Here is a 15,380-nt window from a genome sequence, read left to right on the forward strand (position 1 = left end):
AAAATCCATTTCCAGCTGGGAGGCCTTATGCCTAAATATATAAGCTAAGAATTTAAGTCAATAAATCAACTTATGATTTAGAATTTCTTTCCTACTTTCATTCGTTGTACAATGATAGAACATTAATGATTGATTGTATATCATCAGATCATTAAAAGACAACATAACTTTTAGGCTCCTCCACAACGGCCCCGGTCACGGCCACACCATCCCCCACCAGCAGAATCCGTCTGGTCGGAGGTTCCAGCCCAAACGAAGGTCGTGTGGAAGTCCGGCCGGTGGACAGTTTCGCCTGGGGTACCGTTTGTGACGACCATTTTGGAATCAACGATGGGAACGTTATCTGTAGAATGCTGGGTTACAGCGGAGTTGATCAAGTTCGTAATTCTGCCTTTTTTGGTCAAGGTAAGATTTTTATATTGGACCACGCTATAATATAGAAACATCCATTTTAGCATCCACTGTGCTTTTACATCGACTTTTTTTTCCGATAGAATTATTTATCGCTGTTTGCAACACAGGAACAGGTGACATCTACATGGATGACCTTCACTGTACTGGGACAGAGAGAAGCCTGTTTGACTGCGGGTATAGAGGGTGGGGGAGACACAACTGTGACCATCGCGAGGATGCAGGCGTGGTCTGCCTCAGAAGTACCACAATTAGTACGTTCATACAGTGTATATCAATTGCCATTTGTCATACAGATAATATCATTTTACAGCTGACTATTGGTATAAGTCACCACATTTGAAGCATTCACCAGAAGTTGCCTACAATAAAATTCAATCATCTTGATTTTCAACATATCACGGCCAGGTAATTATGCGTGGCGGGTTCTTAAGCCGGGAAGGTACTTATACCAACCTAACTACCAGACAACTGCGATGCTTTACTATATTCCACAATCATGATGCCATTGACCTATGTGAAATCAAACCTGAACATGTGGAGATTTACATGATCATGATATTTTGTTGTATACAAAAAAAAACACAAAAACATACAAGTCTTTGCAGTACCGAGGGAAATTGCCTGACCTACTGTGAGACTCAGTCGATGATTGTTGAGTCATCTACACAGTTTTCCAGCTTCGAACTAGAAATATTGGTGATTCAGACGAAGACTGCAGCAGGTACATAACGTTAAATCTAGAGGTGGAGTGGGGTACTTAGTTTCTCGTTTCCCCCCCTCATGAGATCGAGAGTAACCAAACGCACCCAGGCAAAAATCTAGGAGCACCACTATGACAATTAGAAGTAGAAGAAAAAAATCTAATGATCATTGTTGATAACCTTGAATAGCATATTTCAATACAGTAGTATAAAAGAAGAAAAACATAATGTTGCTTTAAATACGGTGAAAGGCCTACATTGATGTGATGGGTCTTGGGGAAGAATCACATAATTCTTTTTTTTTACGGACGGCTGCTTTATTCAGACTCGACTCTTGCCCGCCAGCCTTGTCAGGCATGACTGCTGACGAACAAGTTTTAGATGTCCAAAAAATGAGTTAATCATAAGGATAATCAAAATGAATTCAATACTGGAACCAAGTTACGCAGACGACAAAGTTATTTTGCCTTCTTTTTGTAAGAACAATGTAAAAATAACTGATTAATCCCAAATTATTTGCATAATTGATATTTATGGGAAATTTATCTTTCTCAGCTACATATGGGACAAGTTTGAAAGTCCTATCATGGAATTCAATGGATTTATGAACTTTCCTCATTGATTATGCAAATTAGCTGTTGGTTTGCGTAATTAGTATTACATTATGCGAGTCATCACTTAGGTTATCTACCACTCAAAAATCACGACCACAGCATGTTCAGAACACAAGATGTCAAAAATTGAAGTTTTGCTGCAGTACCGTAGGAAGCCGCTATGGGACCCATTATCAGACTTGACCTTTGTTTTCCTGACCCCTACCCACCTACCAAATCTTATCAGAATCCTTTCAAGACTTCTCGAGTTATGCATTCCACAAACAAACGGACGCACACACTCGGCCCGCTACCGTCCTGACGAAAAATGCTACGCCAACCATTTTCGAACTAAACCTTCCTTTTTGCAAACGCTATTGAAGTACCAAATATCATGAAAATCCATATACAGCTTCTTGAGTTAAATGTTGTTGGCATGGATTTATCTACTTTCCTCATTAATTATGCAAATTAGCTGTTGATTTGCTTAATTAGTAGTACATTATGTAAGTCATCACTCATTCTATCTACATACCAAAAATCATGATGAGTTTGAAAGGTTTGAAAGGAATTGGTGCCTGCAGTTAAAACTCCCAAAACTCCAAACTCATAACACTTACTCTCTGCCCCAAGGGCTATCTACCACTCAAAAATCATGACCACAGCATGTCCAGAACACGAGATATCGAAAGTTGGAAGTTTTTGCTGCAGTACCTTAGGGAGCCGCTAGGAGACCTAGTTCGAAGCTAACCTTCGTTTTCCTAAAACCTACCAAATATCATCAGGATCCATTCAAGGCTTCTCGAGTTATGCTGTACACAAAAAAGCGGACGCACACATTCGGCCCGCTACCATCCTGACGGGAAAAGGCTACGCCAACCATGTTCGAACATGACCTTCCTTTTCGTAACCGCTACTCAAATACCAAATATCATCAAAATCCATGCACAGCTTCTCGAATTATGTGCTGTTGACCTGCATATAGGGACACAACATGAGGCCGAAAATATAACCTTCTTGGCGAAGGTAATAAATAGTATTGTAACGTTATATCCTGTAGTTTGGTTTAGTTGGGGAACCTCATTTGAAGTGGACATTTGAACTTATGGTCCACCAGTGTTTATCACACAATGCAAAAAGTTAACAGAGGTTACAAAGATCAGAAAACCTCACAGACTTCTTAAGTATGAAGCAAATGACGAAAAAGAAAATGTAAAGACAACATTGTACCAGTTGCTGCATTGTGAAAAGCATCCGGATAGCCTCGACAAGGTAGTTTTGTTGCTGTGGTCATGCTAGACAATATGGTCTGTATCTTTCACAGACAAAATGAAATAGCTGAAAATGTTGATAAAACCATAAACTGTATGAACACTTGTCTGCGATAGGTGCGACACCAACTGTGGGTCAGAGGTCTACAGTCAGCACACCTACAGTTCTGACTTCAACAGCAACAACGAGAACAGCCTGCACTGTGACACAGTCGACAGGTTAGTTTTCTTCTACATCGATGGACATCGGCACTGCTGTGAACCACATTTGCACTGATTAGTATCTTCTATTTTAATCACATGTTCCCTTTGTAAAAGATGATAAATATCTAACAAGCAAGGCAAGGAAATGAGGACAACAGCTTCCAGGCTGTCTCACAAATACACTTTGGAACGCTCAGGAATAGGGTGGCACTTGCTTTAGCCGCCGAGTAGCATAATCATCAATTATCATTTAGAGGCCATAGAATGGTGGTGTAAGTAACTAACCTGAGATACAGCCTTTTTGTTTTCTGGTGGTGATGGCAGCTTTTATGATCAATAGTAGTGGCATTTCAGTTCTGTGCAAACCTTCTGGGAGCCTTTGGTTTCTTTTCTGGTTTCTTTTCTGGTTTCTTTCCTGGTTTCTTTTCAGGTTTCTTGTCTGGGTCTTTTAAATGGAAATTGATGGACATGTAAAATGCACATGTGAACACTTGACTGTTATAATAATAGGTACAGCATCAACAGTGGGGCAGACGCCAACTGGAAGCACACCGACGGTGGGGCAGACGCCAACTGTAAGCACCGCGACGGTGGGGCAGACGCCAACTGTAAGCACCGCGACGGTGGGGCAGACGCCAACTGGAAGCACCGCGACGGTGGGGCAGACGCCAACTGTAAGCACCGCGACGGTGGGGCAGACGCCAACTGTAAGCACCGCGACGGTGGGGCAGACGCCAACTGTAAGCACCGCGACGGTGGGGCAGACGCCAACTGTAAGCACCGCTACGGTGGGGCAGACGCCAACTGTAAGCACCGCGACGGTGGGCCAGACGCCAACTGTAAGCACCGCGACGGTGGGGCAGACGCCAACTGGAAGCACACCGACGGTGGGGCAGACGCCAACTGGAAGCACACCGACGGTGGGGCAGACGCCAACTGTAAGCACCGCTACGGTGGGGCAGACGCCAACTGTAAGCACCGCGACGGTGGGGCAGACGCCAACTGTAAGCACCGCGACGGTGGGGCAGACGTCAACTGTAAGCACCGCGACGGTGGGGCAGACGCCAACTGTAAGCACCGCGACGGTGGGGCAGACGCCAACTGGAAGCACCCTGACAGTGGGGCCAACTGAAAGCACACCGCCGGTTGTGACTTCAAGGGCAACTACAAGGACAGCAAGCACAGCGGCCCAGTCTACAGGTTATATAGCGTTGGCTCTAAAGCTAGCGGTGTCTGTAACACTTCTGTATAAACACTGTACTTGTTGGTACCGGTAATATCTTACTTCCATATACGAGATACTACGGAAGGGCAGACATAGTTACTGTAACACTAATCTAGTTCTGAAAATATGAAATTGTCCCCAAAGGGTGGCTGGACAACGGGCACTCAAATTGCTTATAGTCATACATTATGTACATACACATGTAACATGATATTTGCATTATGTACATACACATATAACATGTTATTTGCATTACGTCATACACATGTGATATGCTGGTACACTTCGTAACCCACAGGTTCAGCTGGAACTCAGGGAACTGTCAGGACCCTGGTCACCAGACTCGTCACAACTCTCAACGCTACTGAGACTCTTCCAAGTCAGTAAAGCACTATAAACAATGAGACCCCTTTCTACTAGACAGAACTGAGTGACAGTACAGCTAACAAAATTGGATTTGTGTAACCTTGATTTTATAATTAGAAGATGTCACAATATTAAAGTATGATTAAAATGGCAAAAAAAAACAGAAAATTGTTCTTTATCTATGATAGTGAGCCAGGGAAATCGTAGCTCCACCATTTCGTATACGCTTTCGAAAGCAAACTTCAATATAAAAGTTCAATTTTCCCCATGTTCTGACAGCTGTGGACCATTGCCGACTCGACCCGTGCGTCAATGGGACCTGCAGTAGCGGTGCAGACAACTTCACCTGCACCTGTGATTATGGGTACGGAGGAGAAACTTGTCAGACTCCCTTCGGTATGTTGTGAGCCTTCACTCACTTTCCAATGCTTCCATATCAATGAAGCATCTGGGTGCTGTCCACCATGTTGTTGTCATTGATTTTCATTAAAATAGACCGTAGCTCAAATATACATTAGCCGAAATGCCTTACAAAACCGGCGGTCTAAATCCCGCTCACGTTCCCTCTTCCGCCTCAATTCCTGCAAGGGGGAACCAAGTTAGGAAATGTCAGTTTTGGTATGCATATGGGTATAGCAAATTTTGGCAACATTTTGTACAATTTGTATATTTTGTGATTTTCGAACTTGTATAATGACAGATGTGGGGTGAAATATGCATTATTTGTCCCAAACATTGTCGTTCTAATGCATTAGCTTTGGTCGTGGTCTTTGCCGACCTGACGTTAGCAGGCGAAGTGTTTACTGACGACCTGAAGGACATGAGTCACCCACGGTTCCAGATGCTCGCACGAGCGATAGAATCGGAGGTACATATGTGTGTTTCTAATTATCAATGGTGGACCATGACATTGCATTTCTCTCTTTTATCCAAAATTTCTGTTTTAACGATGTCATCTTCTTGTGTCTTGTAGACATCCCTGGCGTTTGCGGCAGTTCCAAGCTTCAGAAAGGCAACAGTGACGAGATTCCGGTAAATAAAATTTCAACACTGGTGATAGGCTACGATACCTGTTGTATCTGGTGTATTTTATTTATTCTACATTTCTGCCATGTAAATCCGATCTTCGAGCATTTGTATGGTTGATATCTATTGAAATTCTATTCTTTTACCATTGCATGTGTCACATATCTCCTCATCATTTGTAAATTAGCATATGTCCATGTGAAACTTTGAAAGCAACTCGTACCATTGCATGTGGATGTGCATAACGTATGTACGTCTGCATGGTTGTTTTTGCTCCTTACTCTCAGCATGGGCAGCGTGATTGCTACTGTAGACATGGAGTTCCAGAGTACTGACCAGGCTCCTGGATCGGATGAGGTCGTCATGGTAGCAACTCTTCAGCAGTACATCAGCGATAACGGAGGACGTCTGGGCAACCTGAGTGTGAACAAAGTGGACGCTGTGCTATCTCCAGGTAAGTGTGAGTCAGTAAGTAACTAGACTTTATATTTCCACACTGTTCATGAATATGGAGAGTAACATGGTCCAATAAATATGATCTATAATATGAATTACAGCCATGCCAGCGAGTCTATGATTTGCACATTACATACATGATGGATACACACACACACGCACGCATACAAGCACGCACGCACACGCAAATTGTAGAATATCATGTATCGTGTTTGCTGTCTGCAATATTACTTCGATTGAAGTAAGTCGACGAAGTTAAGCATCCACTGAACAGTTCAACTTCATATTCATTTTTCTTTCATAACGCCCATTATACTGTAATGCGACAGTCTACTGTAAGGAGGAGGTTGTAGAGACAGAGGCTGGGCTGGTGTATTTTCCTCGGGCGGACGGCGACAGTTTCTCCTACTCCACTGAACACTGTAACTCTTCAGCAGAAAATGGTAAATTTTGGTATATTTAAGAGAATAATAAAATTTTTCATAAAAGTCACTGTTCCACCATATCCCATGCCGCCTGGACGTGTTCATGGTATTTAGTTGACGTTTAAGCCCTTCCTGTACCAGATCCATTTCAAAGGCCAATTGGGCCACACAAAACTGAGCTTTCAATACAGCATGATATTGTAGTGGTGTTTGTTCAACTACTCTTTCCAAATGCCGAGTGACGAGCAGTGAAAGCAGTCACAAGTTTTACAAGACATGGCGGCAGCGGATCGAACTCACGACGTGCCATGTATCAAATGTAATTCCAACGCTTCACTCACTTAGCAATTTCATAGAATTTACTCGTTCTCGTTTTGATATTGTGTACCACAGAGAAGCCCCTGGCCACTCGGTTCTGCCGGATCACCACGGGTAGAACTGCGGTGTGGGACCCCCCTGTCCTCCTCACGTGTGATACTGACTTGCGAAACCTATCTCAGGTAGGCGTTTACATATAAAACAAAAGAGTTGTGCATTGGATGTGATTATGTGGCTGAATTCTTAAAAATCAATGTTTTCATCTGGACTTACTGGAGCAACGAAAAAAATAAGAGTATTACGATTTATGAAACACAGCTATGAGTGCGTTCGTATCTGTGTGGGTGTTTGCACATACTGTACACTGCACAACTCAAATTGGTATGAAATGCTTAACATAATATTTAATTAGAGGGCAAGATGGTGGGAAGATGAAGGCCAATATGGATTTGGGGCATTCTAGCAACTTTCCTTGGTACTGCAACGAAACCTCCTGTGCTCATATCTTTCCAGATTGTAGTGACCAACGAGACAGCTCTATCCGTGGCGGCGGAAGTGCAGGTGATCACAGTACAGGCTGAGACGCTCTCATCTAACGATGTGGCCAGCATCAGTACCATCTTACAGGAGATAGTCAACGTCAGCGCCACAGAGCAGGTGCGTTATCACTCCTCTCTCTCTCTCTTTATCTTTCTCTATCTCCCTCTCGATCTCCCTCTCTCTCTCACTGTTGCAGAATCCACCCAGATTTTTTCAACCATCCACTTTGTTCCGAGTTTATTTCTTTCATTCTCACAGACGTATAGCAATCAGACCTCGCCAATGATCAGAACCATGTGCCTACCAGAAAAGAAAACTGTCTCCTAAAGGGTTGCCTTCTCCCACAGATCGGAGACTCCCTCATGACGACTGTGGACAACCTGATCAACGTGAACGTCACTGTCCTGCAGCAGAGTCAGCAGGAGAGGAGGGGACCGACCAGGTAACGGCGGACATATTCAAACCATTAGATAAGCATGTTTATGTCATACCTCGGTTGGCAATTCGAATACCTGATTCGGACGTTAGAACATTGCTGTTGCAACACTTTTGGTTCGAGGGCACCAAATTTGTTCAACTTCTGGCGCATTTCGCATCAAAACATGGGTTTTCTCAGGTGGGTATGACATAAATAAAATACAACGTGTTGTATTCTATATATATATATATATATATATTGTGCAGTCGGTATAACTGATATTTGGTGTGACCCAACGTCTTCTGTCCCACCGCTGCCACCAGTGTTGGCTTTAGGAAGGAGATCCACTCTGACTCGTGTCATGGGTGAGACTGACATGGGATATCCGGGTCCTTCTCTCTTTACTGGATCTAATTCACATCAGATGTCACAATATTACTGCCATGTGCTAACTGACCACACATGGCGTACCGCTACACAAGTATTACCTTCAGGAGCTACACACCAGTATCTTTATTTTTAGAAAGCTATATATTAAGCTGAAACGCCAGATGACATTGCATAGCAGTTGAAGAAGTAAAAAGGACCAAATACCGTCTTAAGGTGTTTAGAAACATCTTAACTCGTCTTTTTAGAGTCGTACAGGCATTGGAGGCATTTGCTGATACAGTGGCACTGACCACAGAGAAGTACACCGCCGTGCGGCCAGGGGTGGCATTGCAGGCAGCTGACATCAGTCCAGAGGAGTTGGACAAGGGGCAAGGTTAGCATTGACTGGATAGTGTCCTGTCATCATAACGTCGTTAATCAAACAAAGAGTAGCATTTTTTAATTCCTGATATACCTGGTAAAACAATACAACGTAGAAGTAGTAGTCCACAGTGTTTTGTCGTTGCATTGGTCTAAACTACTCTTCAAGCAGAAGTTTGGCTACGGCTGTTGTATAGGTGTTTTTATCGGGCTGAATCCGTTTTCTCTCATAGTTCATTTCACCATTTTATTTCCCATTTATCGAAGTATTTCGTTACTCGAGTGTTTCGCTTGGAGCGACGAGACAATGTGTTACTTTCTTCAGGATTTGCCTTCTTTCTGAGTGGAGACGATTCTAACAGCTTGAAGGAAGGCAATGTTAGGAGCTTCAGTACTGAGGACGTTACGGGCTTTGTGCGAACTGCCGATATCTCCATTTCGATACCTCCGAACATCTCAAGTCTCATACAGATCAACAACACATCAGGTACTTTCTGGTGAATTGGACTGATATCCATGAGATTGTTGTGCATTCTGCACAGTTTCTGCTCCATTTAAGTCCATAGAGGTAGAGTTACTTTAGTAATGGGGTAAAATTATCATTCCACGGCTATATATACATATTAGTTGATACCATCACTCTCAGTTATCATTAGTCAGAATACAAAGGTGCAGCCGACACTGATGCAAAATGATGTCGAACTCATAGATACATGTCTGAAGTTAAGGGACCCTCTGTTACAGTTTTAAAGTCTTTTGTCGTGGAATTCATCACCAAGTATTAGTGATGATGCCACGGTCGCGAAACAGATCAATCAGCCGTCACCGAAAATCTAAGGAGACCCCAAGGAGTTTTTTTCTCTCCCTCTCCCTGCAGAAGTCCGTCTGAGTTACACCCTCTACAACAGCAGCAGCCTGTTTGTGCAGACTTCCCAGGGTGCAGCGGGACCTTCCCAGGATGCAGTGGGAACGCGCATCATCGGCGGGAGAATCGCAGGGAGGCGGGTCAAGAACCTGCCCGAACCGGTCATCATCAACTTTGCACCCTTACAGGTAGCCTCATCCTGTCTGGATGTACCCTACTTTCTCAACCGTCACAGGCACAGCCCTGCTTATAAATATCAATGAGCTTACCCTTCTATATGCGAGATCCGTTTTGAAAACTGAAGGGCCTTTTCTCTGATTGGCTGGCAGCTGGTTATTGGCAAAGCCTACAGGAACTAAGAGTGACGGTTGAGATAGCGGCAGGGTACATCCAGACATGTCCCTGCGTATGAGGATGGGTAGCCGGGGTGTCACCGTATTCTAACTACGGTTCGCTCCTCAGATTGCTTCTATGACGGAGCCCGTTTGCATTTTTTCTACTTCGGCTCTTTGCGTCTCAGAAGACGGTCAGCAGCTTCAGTCTGTCTCTGCCTCAGTCAGGTGCAGGTTACTCTGTGTAGTCCTGCCTTGGCAATGCATCTTACGGCTTCTACTTCTACTGTCAGCCAGTCTATACAGACTATGAATCTACGCAAAGGAACTCTTAGGGGCCAATCAGTCAAATTTTAGGATGGCAGTCTCTACCGCAGAATGTGCAGATAAATACTTGACCTGTATTCATCCTTTTCCTATATGTCTTGCTTCCAAAAACTTACTTTCACGGACAACCTTGTACATCTGTGTGCAATGCCGTTATTTCTCATTTGGTATTTAGATGTTTGCCCAGAAGGTTTTGTGTTCTTTTTATCATCTACTCCTTTCCCTTATCTTATTCATTTTGAGATTAGTCTGATTTGATTTGATTTCATATTTTTTAGAATTTCCTTCCCGAAGACGTGAAAGGGGTCAGGTGTGTGTTTTGGGACTTTGATGCCGAGTCAGGACAAGGGGCGTGGTCGACTGAAGGGTGTGAGAGCACGGGCGAGGAAAATGGACTGTACACCTGTGCCTGTAACCACCTCACCAACTTCGCGGCAATCTTTGTAAGACCCCCATTTTACTAAACGGCGATCGCGCTACAACCATGTTGCGACCACAATTATATTTTTGCACCATTGACTTCATAATTTAAAATTGTAAAATTTTTAAAAATAGTGAAAAGACCACAAAATACCAACAACGTGAAAAGGATGTTTTCTTTTCAATTGTGAAATTCTTATATGGCCTCCTTCAGTCAATACTAACCATTGTAAATTCCCAATCAACATCAGACCACATAGCCACATGGGGGAACATTTGTAAGCTGACTCAGGTCTGTTGCAAAGTTCTTTTCTGCATAGTAATGAAGTTAGAAAGGACATTCGGAAGTCCGATGCCAGTCACGCTTAAAAAACATTCGATACTCCCAAAAGTCACCTCAGAGCCAATCATCACAGCCTTCGGGTATATTCTACTCTACAAACTGTCTATCGTCTTCCTATCTTCAGGACGTGTTTGGTGTGGGTTTCGGAGTACACGAGAGGCCGCTAGAGGTCATCACTATTGTGGGCTGCGTCGTGTCCATCGTTTGTCTGGTCCTCACCTTACTCTCTTTTATCGTCACAAGGTAGGGAACAGCTGCCTTATACATGTATCTCAACAACTCGATCTAGAATGAAAACAAATCCCACATACGAAGTTAAATGTTGGCGGGCATATCGTTCAGAAGAATACTTATTATGGATAATATTCTTAATTGACAACGCTTAAGACAGTGTAAAGGTTTTGTTTTCCGTGCAATTTCAAGGCTGGTTTTCATCCTGAAAGTACCATTGAGACAAGCGTTAACATTTTTATGAGGTCCATCGTGCCATCTAGATGGCAATTCTGTTGTATCCATCCGGTGGTAACATCAAACCAGAAGACTAGAGTAGAGCCTAACAACGGTCATATATTTCTTAGCACCATGTATGTCTCCAAGCAAAGGGCGGCGCCCGTCTTTTTCTTTAGGAATTGGGCCACACAGTTGTACAAACACAGATGGTACTTAATCCTACAGTAAGTAGAGTGCTAAGAAGAGAAGCAGAATGTACCATGTTTCATTACGTTAGCATTAAATGGATCACATATTAATAATAATTCCAGGAACTACAAACGCCGCTCCAGCACAGGCCATGCCAGGAACCAGCGGCTCGTCCTCATCAACCTCTGCGTGGCTCTGCTGGCCATTCTCGTCATCTTCCTCGCTGGCATCAACCAGACGGCGTCTCCCATTGGCTGCATGGTGGTGGCCGCGTTCTTACACTACTTCCTATTGGCTGCCTTGATGTGGATGGCGGTGGAGGCCGTTAACATATACCTCGCCGTTGTGGTAGTGTTTGACCATCACGTGTCTGAGAACTTCGTCATCAGGGCTGCAGCAGTAGCATGGGGTGAGGGATTTTCTAATTCACAAACCACCTGAAAGGGGTACTGAACCCCAGAAGCAGATCTTGTTTTCCAGGATCCGTTCTTTTGCATTATAAAAGTTTAAAACACTTCGAAAAGCGATTTCGATAACACATCCCAAATTAGCGTGTTAAGACGACTTGAACCATCCAAAACCTACACAACTCCTAACACATTCTTAAGTGCATTAGTAAAAGTACCAAACTTAAAACAAAAGCATGTTTCGTAAACTAGGCGATGTGACATAATGGACACGTGACTTCAACATTAAAATTAGTTAACGTTTCTTGCTGCGCTAAATGTAGTCCTTGTCGTTACCCTGCCTTAAGAAAAGTTCATTTTTCAGCAACAAGTGTGTTTTCATACATTTGTCCAGGGTTTCCCCTTGTCGCCACGGTGTTGACTGTGGGACCCTCAGGTGTCTACCAGTACAGGATGAAGGACAAGTAAGTTATAAAGTCAAAGGCATCCTCATAATGATCACTGCTCACTTTGAAATTCGTACTTCTACTTCATGTGGAGATGTCATCCAAATAATCGTTACTTCGAGATCCTGTTACATAGCAAGTTGGTATTGCAATTTGCATCCATTCTCACCTGTACTAGTGACCACCTTGTTGATACATAGTCTATGATCTCTGCAAAATAGCCACCAGGTCATTGTGGTCCCTGTTAATTGGTCCTTTTGAATATAATTTGAAAGAGTACAAAATCAGCCTTAAAAATGGAATTTATGAAATTTGAAAAATATTTCATGGGAGTCATGCAGCCTCTCTCTCATTGCTCGAGGCCATTGGTTGGCCTGCTCATTATAATAGGATCGGCCCATGAGTATCTTGAATGGCAGATAGCAACAGGAAAGCATAGCTGAATAAAACGTTTTATTTTCTCTAATGTTTTGCTTCCAGTTGCTGGTTGGCACAAACACCCCTGATTTATGCCTTCCTGCTCCCGGCGGGTCTCATCCTACTGTTCAACTTGCTGGTTTTCGTCATCGTCATGTGCAAACTGGTCCGGGACGAGAAGGAACTCAAACAGCTCAGAGGTGGATATGAAAAAAAACAGCCAGCGCCACACACGCACACAGGCACACACGCGCATACATACACACACACACACACACACACACACACACATACACTACACAACACGACACACACATACAAGAACAAACTTTCTTTGGTTTTGCCTCAAAATCACTTAAAAGTCACTACTTAAAAAAAATCATTCAATCCACTAATACAACATCAGTAACCCCAAATGTGTTTGCACACCCAAGATATTCAGATGTTCAAGACATTCTTGTTGCCACTGTCTCACTGCCTGAAAAGATGGGACCTTTCCAAAACTTTTCTATTGTATCTTGAGTAAATGTTACCTTTTGCATCTTATTGCCGGGATGTCTATTCTTCATCGACGTATGAGGGTTGACGATATATGTTTTATGTGCAGGTGCTAAGATCAAAGAGGCCGACCGTTACTGGATAATCCGCCAGATCCGCCGAGCCTTCAGCATCATGGCTCTGTTTGGTCTCACCTGGCTGTTCGGCTTCTTCGTCATCAACGACGCGCGCGCCGTGTTCGCCTACCTGTTCTGCATCTTCAACACCCTCCAAGGCCTCTTCATCTTCATCTTCCACTGCGTGATGCGGGAGGACATGAAGAAGTGGTGGAGGAAGCTGCGGAACATGGCGGTACCGTGCAGCTACAGGGGAGGGAAGAAGCATGGTCTGTACGATGTCAGTGGGAGAAGAACGTCTCTTTCTTCCTCTAGTGTACACACGTCACAGACAACGCTTGTACGGCTGAGCTCTTTCTCATACAATAGCAAACCTGATGGTGAGCCGCTGTAGTAACAATCACGTCGAGTTGTTTTTAGTAGGTCGTACTGGGAGGGGAAATGCGGTGTTAAAACGAATATATAACGCATTTTACAAACATAAGGATATTATCATAAGAAAAAGTTATAATAATCATATACCAGAACAAAAAGAAGATATATATCACACAATCAATAATACATAAATATGATTGTTATGAAAGGCAAAATAAAACTGAATACAAAACATGTAAATTTATTTTTACACAGAGATACATAGACAAAGATTTAGCAATCACTAACAATAAAATGGTAATGAACGATAATCAGGCTCCACTGTCCACCGTGGAATACAAATCTGGAACAACCCTCAGATAATTACACAAACTTCTCTTTTCTAAACGTTAAAAGTAACCTAAAAACCTATCTGATAAACCATGATCCTAGCCCCTATAATAGACTCAGTTCAGATCGTATCTTAAAGCATTATCCGTATGTATCGTTATAACATATGATGTTTTATTTTACTTAATGGTTTATCGATTATAATCATTTTCATTATGTATAGAGGAGGAGGGCCTAGTGTAAGATATATACGCTTATCTCTCCACGTTTCTCTGTTTATCATTATTATCATTGTTTAATGAATATCTAATGAAGACCATCATGCAATCTTGAAATTTCTTGTTGTTCAAATGAATAAACAATGAAATAATAAATAAATAATCAGGCATGTCTTTACTCTACTGTAGAGAAAACGCTATTCAGCATATACGTGGTATGTGTGAGGACCAGCATGTCAAGCCCGACAACATTGAATATTAATATTATTAGAGTTAAGCGGTGAAACAGGACCACACTCCACACTTTGATCTACTTCTTGGCATTCTTCAGCCTTTCTCTCAAAGTTACTGTAAGTGACCTGCTCGAGTCTCACACACAGACTATATAAACTACACTCTGTTCTCGTATATTATGTCCAGAGGTGAGTTTCTGACCTGCTTACGTCTTGAATATCTAACGAAGACCCTTATGCCACCTTGTTAGATCTCTCTGACACATACAGTGTACATGACCTGTGCATCTGTTGGTTGTTTATCTAGTAGGAACCATATTTTGTAATACCTTATATTGTATACGTCTAGACAATGAAATGGTAGAAGGCAGTGACATCAATGAAGAGCAGCGTGCAGTTGAAAAAAAGGTTTACCGTTATTTACCTCAGTAGACCAAAGTTAAGTATGAGAACCTAGTCATGGTATTTGGCTTTGTTTATGCATCCCGATTGCATAACCACAATCGCTGGGTCACACTACGTTCGAATGTTATGTTTTGGACTGGTTGAGGGCGACCGAAGTTTCAGGCCTTAAGTGCAGAGACTTCAAATACACTCATGCATCTTTAGAGAACAACCAGGTGCGGAAAACTTGTGTTGATTGTCTCGCTACCCCAACAACTAAGTGCTGTGAGGTGAGGTGAGAGTCAACTTTCACGCCGCATAAC

General features: G+C 42.9%; 1 protein-coding gene and 1 long non-coding RNA gene across 2 annotated transcripts in view; both read left to right on the forward strand.

Moving 5' to 3' along the window:
• LOC118422162 (adhesion G protein-coupled receptor L3-like) overlaps window positions 1-13,911 on the forward strand; it is a 29,404-nt gene extending 15,493 nt beyond the window's left edge. The window contains exons 11-14 of the mRNA XM_035829682.1: window positions 11,756-12,042; window positions 12,435-12,504; window positions 12,967-13,103; window positions 13,511-13,911. Of these exons, the coding sequence (XP_035685575.1) occupies window positions 11,756-12,042; window positions 12,435-12,504; window positions 12,967-13,103; window positions 13,511-13,911 (895 nt within the window). The remainder of the gene's footprint in view (window positions 1-11,755; window positions 12,043-12,434; window positions 12,505-12,966; window positions 13,104-13,510) is intronic.
• Window positions 8,591-9,725, forward strand: LOC118430454. The gene is made up of 3 exons (XR_004832856.1): window positions 8,591-8,720; window positions 9,033-9,194; window positions 9,585-9,725. It is a non-coding gene; the product is annotated as an uncharacterized LOC118430454 (long non-coding RNA).
• Window positions 13,912-15,380: the final 1,469 nt, after the last annotated feature.

The sequence above is a fragment of the Branchiostoma floridae genome, chromosome 1 (genome assembly GCF_000003815.2).
Source record: "Branchiostoma floridae strain S238N-H82 chromosome 1, Bfl_VNyyK, whole genome shotgun sequence".
NCBI classification, from domain to species: Eukaryota; Metazoa; Chordata; class Leptocardii; order Amphioxiformes; family Branchiostomatidae; genus Branchiostoma; species Branchiostoma floridae.